This window comes from Pterocles gutturalis, unplaced genomic scaffold (genome assembly GCF_000699245.1).
Source record: "Pterocles gutturalis isolate BGI_N339 unplaced genomic scaffold, ASM69924v1 scaffold31379, whole genome shotgun sequence".
Lineage (NCBI taxonomy): Eukaryota > Metazoa > Chordata > Aves > Pterocliformes > Pteroclidae > Pterocles > Pterocles gutturalis.
The window spans coordinates 33,857-43,606 of NW_010134230.1; the positions used below are offsets into that span (position 1 = coordinate 33,857).

At 34.6% G+C, this 9,750-nt stretch overlaps 1 protein-coding gene across 1 annotated transcript in view; it reads left to right on the plus strand.

Annotated features, from left to right (window-relative positions):
* Positions 1-4,790, plus strand: part of PSPC1 (paraspeckle component 1) — a gene marked incomplete at its 5' end in the record, with an annotated part of 38,643 nt that extends 33,853 nt beyond the window's left edge. Inside the window, 2 exons of the mRNA XM_010081523.1 lie at positions 844-1,013; positions 4,312-4,790. Of these exons, the coding sequence (XP_010079825.1) occupies positions 844-1,013; positions 4,312-4,497 (356 nt within the window). The remainder of the gene's footprint in view (positions 1-843; positions 1,014-4,311) is intronic.
* Between the last annotated feature and the right edge of the window lie 4,960 nt (positions 4,791-9,750).

Below are 9,750 nucleotides of genomic sequence, written 5' to 3' on the forward strand. Positions count from 1 at the left end.
GGGGGAGGGGGAATGCATCACCACTAGTCTTAAAGTTGCTATTTCATAATAGCAGACTCAAATGATATATATAATCACACTTATAACAATGTGAGAAAATGTTATGAAGGCAGTTTTACCTACCTGTTGAGTATGCTAGTGGGTACTGGCAGAGTGATATTTCCTAGGTCGATATGATAGCTAAATGATCTCCTTAAAAGATGTCTTTAAGCTTTTCGTTGACCTCTTTCAGAATTTTGGAGAAGACTGTTCTGTCACTTTCAATTCTAACAAAACTTTGTGTAGTTTTCTGGTACTTTTACTATAATAAATTACATTTGAATGCAAGATTTATTTGTGCCGTATTACAGATAATTTGTTGTGAAGTTGAGTACCATCTTTGGCGTTGCTTTTAGATGGTAGACTAATATACTGTAACACTATATACAGTTAACACAATACTAGTAGAACAGTTCTTGCAAATGTGTGTTTAATATGTTTTGAACCCTAAAGAGCCAAGTTGCCTTATAGCTGCTAATTACTGCAAAATCACTTGAGATTTTTGCTAATTTGCGGTGCATATACATACATGCTATATGAACAATTCCTGCACAGAAACTGTACAGCTGTATTTATCTGTAAAGTTCAGGATTTTCAAATACATGAGGCAGATTATGTAATAGGGATTAATGAAAATCTGTTTAAAAGCAGATGATTGAGATAAATGTACAGTCTCAAAGAATATTTTTTTTTATTTCAAGTATTGGAAGTCTTGTACATTTGGCTTTTAAAATATTGTAAATTGTTTGTTTATTCTTGTAAAGTTCAGATAGGACAGCTCTAAGTATAGATTGTTTTGCGTAGATGCGTTTAGCCCAGCACCTGCTGGTAACCAAGGCCCTCCTCCAATGATGGGTATGAATATGAACAACAGAGGAACTTTACCTGGCCCTGCAATGGGTCCTGGTCCTTCCATGGGACCAGAAGGAGCTGCAAATATGGGAACACCAATGATGCCAGATAATGGAACAGTGGTAACGTATCACAAATTTAATTACTTTGAATAGCTGTCATGTCTCATGGCCCATTTTTGTTACCAAAGGTATTTTCACACTAAGAACATCTTACATGTTTTGAATCTGTTAAAAGTATTTGATAAAACTTGTTCAAGCAAATAATTTAAAACACAGAAGGGAAGTCTTTATTTGGTATTACCACAAAAATCCTACTTCCCTTAGGAATGAGGTGAGTTCTTTGACCAGTAACCAGACTTTAAATGGAGGTTAGTATGTACAGCACTTGTGGCAAAACTTGACATGTATGACCTGTGATGAAAAACTCATTGATAGAAGGAAGTCACTTCTGTGAAATGAAGAAGGAACAATATAGCATAGTAATCTATAAATTTATGCATTTGCTGCTTTTCCTTTTGTGAAACTAAATTTTTTGTATTAGATTGTTGGGGTTTTTGATGAACAGTTAAATGTTGGAAGCTGTGTAGTGTGAAGATATCTTTGTGTAAACTATTTAATTTTTTAAAGCCACTTTAGTGTTTGTTGTATTTCCTTTCTAACAGTGTTGAAAGCATGAGATTATGACAGTAATTATGCCACCTTAGAAAATAAGTATGCCAACAGCTGTTAGGGATAACTGTTATATCAACACAGGGAAAATAATTGCCCAGTTGCCAAGGTTGTAGGTAATGGTATACATCTGTATTTTTTTATCAAGAGCAGATAAGGCCATTGAGATGTAGCTAAAACACTTGCCATTTTAGCTCTGTTGTCGTAGACAGTCACTTTTCCTAGCTGTAATGTCTTATGTAGATAAACAACTATATAATTTTTAATCAGATTTTTACATATTTTTCAGTATTATACTGTAAATAGGTATTTGGGATGTTCTGGTGGTGGTGTGATATAAAGGAGTATATACTGTAAACAGTAATTCCATTATGGTTTTATTGGAACACACCAGCATTTTATAGCTTTATTTTTTTATGTATGCCTTCTCAACAGTATCTGTTTGCGATTGAGCAATCTGTATAATGAAGTTTCGACAATATCCTTTGTTCCTTAGAGGAAAATGAGATTTTGAGGACAAAATACATAATGAGCTTGGTCTTTGCCAGTTAAAGGACAGGATCTCACTCCACATCGTAGGATCCAGCTCATTTTATCAGTTGTATCATTTCTCTCAAAGTGTAGGGATGCTTTTCACAAAATACTGTTTTCAGAGGTGCTTTTGCTGGAGACCAGTGTGTTACTGGTCACCTCTGGAACATTCTCTTGTGATTATATGGACTGAAAAAAGAGGTGTAAGGAAAATAACATGCTATTGTAAATCATGGTATCTATCTCAAACTGTTGTTTTTCTACAAAAAGTCATTCCAGGTATGGAAATGTAGGGAATATACTGATGCTTAAAAGTGCATATTTTAATATTTTTTTTTACTTCCAGTTTCTTCATGCCTACTGCAGGACAAATTAGATGTTTTGTTTTGTTTTGTTTTCATTTTGGACTTTCAAGGTTTTTAATCTGGGGGACAGGCCCCTACAGAAAGGCATAGCCTTATTGTATTTTTGCTGCTGTTGGAACAACACTTTAAAAATCCCTTGAGGGTTCTCTGCTTAAACACTGTAAGAGTTAATTTCAGTTTCCATGGAGAGAAATGGAGAATATGCTTCATAGAACAGAAATGCAGTTTTCATTTTTTAAATTGGATGTTTTTGTAAAGTCTTTTAGGGGAAAGTTGGAGCAATCTTCTTTCTGCTCAGCTGCAGTCTTTTGAAACATAGATTATCTTTGAACATAACATTTTAAAAATATCTTTCCCCCCGACCCACTTTAATGTAGGTAGTTATTTACTGAAGTTTTCTTGTTAGCTGGAGAAGAAGGGGGTCCTTGTTGGGAAGAGGACTTGACTTTTTGTCCAAAACTCAAATGATGAAAATTGTCAGGAGTATGTTATAAAGCTATTTGTTGAAATTCATATCCATTACTAACAGGTTGTCATGAGTTAAAGATAATTTTCTAACAATTTTTAACCAGTGTTGTAGATTTTAAGGTACTTGGGGCAGTAGTAGATCTTTATGCAGGTGTTAAAAGTAACTTTTTTCTTATTCAACGTCAAATTTTCAACAATGCGCATATGTACAACCATGATCAAAGTGGCATAAATTTGTATATGTATAGATATAATGCTGTTTTTAAATAATATATATCTATGAATTAGCCGACTTCAGAACTGTTGAGCTCTACTACTATTACTGGAGTTAGACTTTCAGAAGAATTCTTCTCTGATTCAGGCATATAAATAAAGTGCTAGTCTTGAATGTTCTTGTTGAACTCTGAATACCTGGGCAATTAATGCAGATCTCTGTACAGAAGGAATTTCTTCTGAAAGCGTAACTGTCCTCATCAGGTGAATTATGAGTTATTTCCATATATTACCATGCTTTTACTGATTTATGCTATGTTAATGTTTAAATTTCATCATGTGGGGTTCTATTTTTAAACACTTGCATAAATACTGAACTATAAGTGCTCAGGTGCATGTTTTCTCTTTTAGGTCTTAATTGCTATAGCCAAATAAATGCGTCTAAGCACATACACCTTTATTAATATTAGGCACAGAACTAAGGAAAATAAATGTGGAACATTAACTGGATTTTCATATTGAGTTTTTTTTAAACTAAGGATAGTCCAGTTATGCATTTTATCTCTGCTTGTGTTAGTTTATTTGGACTGGGTTTTGAGTCTAACTAAAGATTCCTGAAGTGCCATACAAAAGGCGGATTCCAGGTGGAATGGACCCACTTTATCCACAGATGTTATGTGGGTATATGAGTCTTCAGGTTATATTGTTATTAAAGGAATGAACCTGCAGTCTCTAGAAATACAAAAGCTGGTGGTTTTTCTTTTTGCTATTACAACAGTATTTCTGTGTCTAATTTATTTAAGGGAGAAGCATTATAGTTGGTATGTAAGGCAGAATAGGGCTCGGGTATAAAATTCTTTTCTGTCTCTTCTGTTACATAGAGAATGTATATTGCTTCAGATGTGCTTGAAAGGATGAAGCTACATTCAGCACCAGAGTTGTTCTTAATGCTTAAATTTTTAATTTTTAATTTACTTTACAAAATTGGAACATAACATTAGCACTCTTTAATTTCCAGCTCTTTTTCCATAGTAACTAATTAAATTGCTCCTTTCTTCCCTCTATGTGTGATCCTGATTCTGCTGGACTATCTGCTGAACTTCATGACAACGTCACTTGTGGTTTTTTTGTTGTAACTCACATTTGGTCTGTTCCAAATGGACTTGTATTAGCATAATGAGAGATTCCCTCAAGGAGGTCCATCACAGATGGGTTCGCCTCTGGTTAGTAGAACGGGCTCTGAAACTCCTCAGCCGCCAATGAGTGGTGTAGGTGCCGTGAGTGGTGGACCTGGTGGCTTTGGTAGAGGAAACCCAGGGGGCAACTTTGAAGGACCTAACAAGCGTCGCAGATACTAAAACTTGTTTCATTCCTTACTGTTTAGAAATTCCAGTAAAAATATACGGTGATATGCCTTTATAATTTTAGCTGTTATCTGGAAACGGTTTTATTGTTATTGTAGTCTTTAAAACAGTTTCTTTTGTAAAACCTTTTTTGTATTCAGTCATAGGCTTTGTAGTATAGAGCAGAAATGATGCAGATCATTATGTAAGGCGATGTGTTTGTGACTCTAGAAAAATACAATGTGTGACTATGTTGTAAAATGTGCAGTTATCTGATTACAATAAAATACAAAAATCACTTGAAAGGATTTTGGGTATGTTATTACTCATACTGGATGAGAATCATTTTATGCTTAATTATAAATGGCATAATTTTCATTCTTATGTAGTTTCTACTATGTGTCAAGAAAGTTCCATTCTTAATACTGAATCTGTTTATCTAAACTGCATGTTGCAGTACATGCTGTGAACAGTTTATATCCCAACTGCTTTTGTTTGTTTCCATGTATCAGATTTTATACAAAGTGTTCTCAAGGATGCTGTGTCCTTGTATCTCAGTCTCCCTTTGTAAACTCAGTCACAATAGGCTTATCAACAGTGTGTCCATTACTCAAATTATTGGAAAATTTAATATGGGTGGAAAAACAAAATCTTTGGAAAAGCAATCTGTACGTATGCTTTATTCATAACAGTATGAATGAATTTACCTAAGCCATACATCTACAGAAGAAAAATTGTTGTGACATCTGTGCGTTGTACTGATTGTTAAAGTATCTTGCCATTGCAAGGAAGGAGAGATCTGTGCAAGCTGGTTTAAAGCCTTCCATCATTATAAGTATACATTTCCCCCAGTGGTTGGTTTTAATAGGAACAAGTCTGTTATCAATGATTAAGTTTTTAATTAGGAAGCAATACATGTTTTCCAGTTAAAATAATTGTTCACTTATAGTAGAGTAATACGCATTTAGAAGAATTGCACATGAGCATTCTTGATAAGTGTTTTACAGAATGATGAATTTGAAAAATACCCATTTCCAGCACAGCTCAGGCTAGATATACTGGTTGAATCTTAAGAGGAAAACTGATGATAAAGCTATTAGGAAGCTTATTATGATTCAGATTTTGTCAGTCATGGAAGATGATGGAAAAGACCTATTGGTTCTATTCCTGTCATGGCAAGAAAGTAGGGATAATTTTGGTTACTGCTGTTTTTTTTTTTTCCTGTGCAGAGTGGTTGTAAAATATGAGTGTTCTGTTTTTATCAGTTCGCTCACATTTTCAGAAATAGACATTTCTAATATTTATCTGCATGAATAGTGATACTAAATTGATTGAAAACTGATTTAAGGTAACATAGTGCCCTAATTATATCAGAATGGTATGTACGTAGCTCAAAGCATGGGATTCAAGCAGCAGAGAGAGCATATATGTGTTACTTCTTAATATAGCAGTGATGGTCTTGGTGAATTGAACTGTGAGCAAATGGGTAACAGGAAAACTGCAGCATTGCTGTCATTTTGAAAGTACACTCATATTTAAATTGCCGGTGTTATATGGCTTGAAGTAGAGATTGTTTTCATACAGTTCAGGAGTTATCACATCTGTAGGTCCTCAATTGTGACATCTGTAGCTACTGAGCATTTTCCTCTAGACTGTCTTTAATGTTGCCATTTTTTGCTCAATTTGAGATACATGCCACACTTTATAGTTCGAAATGCAATAGCGAAATACATTTAAAGTCTGAAGTACTCTTTCCTATACTTGATATGTGTATTACGTTACAGCACTCATTCTTCCGAAAAAAACTGCTATTAGTTTTATTTAGCACACTATTCCTAAAACTCAACATCTGGGAAAATTGCTGGTTTTTCACTAGGTGTAAACTAATGTTTGCATATAGCAACTGCTTAAGCTCTCTGCTTTGGTGTACTGCATTCAGTTGAAAATGCAGCTTGCATCAGTGTCTAGTAAAGTGCCTAAATAATAGATTACTTTTGTCTCATCTTTTCTGCCCTTGTATGTGGCATTTTTTATGGGGATTGAGAAAGTACTGGTGTGAGTTGGTAATTCTGACCTGTGAAGCTGTAAGGGAAATGGGTTTTAAATGTAACTTGAACTGGATTCAAGAGGTCTGTTCAGTTTTTCAAAGGAAAAGGCTGTGTCCTTCAGGCCTTTTTGACTAACTCCTGTATATTTGTTTAGATACATACACCCTCATACTTGTAGTCTCCAAGTATGTTTCAGGAGTACATTAAACATACCAAATCTGCGAAAAGTCATTCATTCTTTCCTTGCCATCCTCATGCTATTTTAAGTGCACAGTTGTTGCGCTGCATTTTTGCTAGCAAGTGGAGCCATGTGTGTATTTGAAAGTTACTGTAGATTTTAATTAATATTAGTGATTTTCATTCCATGGTTGTGAGCTACCCTTCCTGTAAAACTTTGAACTGGATGGCATGGTAGCAGTGGATTTGTCTGATGTTCTTATTGCAGAAAATAATGTGATCTCTTTTTAAATATCCATGAACCAAGCCTGTAAGTCCTAAAAAAAAAAAAAATAATTCTGGAAGGTTGAACTTGGGCACACTTTAAAGATTTAATGAACAATTCTTTCTGTAACTGATCACAGGCTGCCAGATTCTTCTCTTAATAAAAGCTTTCTTAGGGCTGCCTGGCCATGTTGATTGTATACAGCTCAATGGTAAAGCCAGTGATTTTCGTTTTGCCATATGTGGTAGTAACTGACTCTAGCTGTATGGTAAACACATAATTTTGTTAGAAAAGGAGTGGTCCCAATTTGGTTCCTAAAAATAGTATGTAGATGCAGCCAAGCAGCTTTTTTGCTTGAAGGTACTGCTTATGTGCTGGAAGTGATTAATTTTTCTTGTTCCTCATCTGGCTGATCAGTTTATCATTGTTTCTGTGTACCCATGTATGTAAGTTTTTAACTTTTTCGTCTGTTTGGCTAGAAGGTACAGTGAGGTCCTGACTCTTCTGCTTTGTGCTGTGGTAAAACAAATAAGCTTGGGAAGGATATGAAATTGACAACTACAGTGCGCTTACTTTGGTTGTACTTACTGGGTATTTATCACTCAGTCATTTGAAGGGGAGCTATTTGTCACTTAGAAATCATTTGGGTTGTAAGTTAATTTCTTTGTAGTTCTGTCCAGTGTTGTCTTTAGTTAAAGCACATTGATGTCATGGGAAGCTTGGTAGCGATTCAAATACACTTAACTGTATTTATTTCCGAAGAAAAATACTTACAAATTACTATGGATTACCTAGAAACAAAATTATTGACTTTAAATTGTTTTATTTATTGTCCATATCTGTTCTATGCAATTGGACATAAGATAAACTGGAGACTCTTATTAGAACAAAAGGTTAACATCAATGGCAAAAAGACAATATTAACTAAATATTATGTTAATTTTAACTGTGATCTAATAGGATTTAATAGTATGCATTCTTTGAGGAGCATTCTGATCTAAAGTATACTGTCATATTTTAAAATGTTAGACCAAACTCTTTTTTCCCCTTTCCACTTTTGATTTGAGATTTTTTTAACTTGAAAAATAGATTAATCTGTAACTACAAATTCTTTTAAATGGTACTAACTACAAATGCATTGACTTCTATGAATTACTTATTGTTAAATGGTCACAATCTGCATTGAGATGACTTTGCTCAAAAATGCTGAAATAAGTGACCTAAAGGAAGATTCTCAAGTGAAGAACAGAATCCCTTAGGCCTTTTGAAGGGAGAATGTGCTTTGAGATGAGAAGTTCAGCAAATGAGGGGTTTACTCTGATAGCATGAAGCTCATTTTACTTAAGCATGTTGTGGAAACTAATGTTTTTGTATACTTCTTAATATATAATTTTTTTATATAACAAGTTGGATCATAATTCTTCCCTTCTCAGGGAAGACAAGTCAAAACAAATGGTAATTGAACAACTAAAAGGGCAGGGAAGGCTGGGTAGCAAGTGATGGGGTCAGTTTACGTTAGAGTGCAAACGTGAATGGATTCTCAGTCCCATTCCTGAGACTTGAGGTGGTGTATATCCATAGGTGGCTTTACAGAGTCTGCATCCAGCATCTCTTGTTAGCTTGTGCTTGGAACTGAGACTGGGGAACTTGAGAGAGCACATATTTCAAATGCAATTTGTCTTCTCAGGAGTCCTGAATTTATTAATTTGGGCACTGTGCTGTCATTAAGATGCAGAACCATTATGGGATTTGGTGCTTTCCTTGGGCTATTAGCTCACTTCTAGCATGACCGAATCTCAGTCCAGACTTCCCTGATTCTTCAGTAGTGAGGAGGGAGTGAGTGTGGCCTATGGAAAATAAAGAGGTTGGACATTGCTCCTTTAGATTATTGCCTGTTCAGTGCTAGTTTAGTGGCAAATGTTGGACTGCATTATCCCAAAAGCATTTGTTTTCTTAAAAATCTATTCAATTAAATGTGAGAACTTAATAAAATTTGCAATACTTAATGTCACATATTTTTTCCCGTTGGATTGGCTTTTTGTTGCCTTTTGGGATATACTGTGAGATACACTTAGTCTCAGTAGGTGGTCTCACCAATTTGGGGTTTTGTTGTTATGAAGAAATCTGTTTTGTTAATAGTTTTGGGGTTTTCCCTTTTAAATATTTAAAAAATCATAGCTGTAGGCATTTCAGGTTTGTTTTCACAGTAATACATGAAATACTGAAGTTTATCAAAATAAGGTTATCTAAAATATAAGTTGTAGAATAGATAAACAACGCTAGATTTTCCTTAAAACAATGCTTTTCATGACTAAATGCATAGAAACAAGCCCTCAATGTATTCATTTTCAGTGGGATATGGAGGTGTTCAAGAAACGTCTAGATGCGGTGCTCAGGGACATGATTTAGTGGGTTACGTGGTGTTGGGTTGGACTTGATGATCCTTGAGGTCTTTTTCAACCTTAATGATTCTGTGATTCTAATAGGTCTTTTCCATCTTGAACTTCCTTAAGCTACTATGAAAATTAATATAATTGAAATTTGGAGGTAATTGTATTAATTACTTCAGCCTGACTTCTAAAAGCAGTAAGAGACAGGTTTCTTCAGAAGAACAGTTTAGAACAGCAACCATTTTTTCCCTAACTATTCTGAAAAGTTATAAGTTCAGAGATAAGCATAGCATACTTATAGGTAAAACCATTTTTAAAAAATGTTCTCATATGATGATTATTTTATATCCAAATCACATTAAAATCTTTGTAAATGTGGGTGAAAACT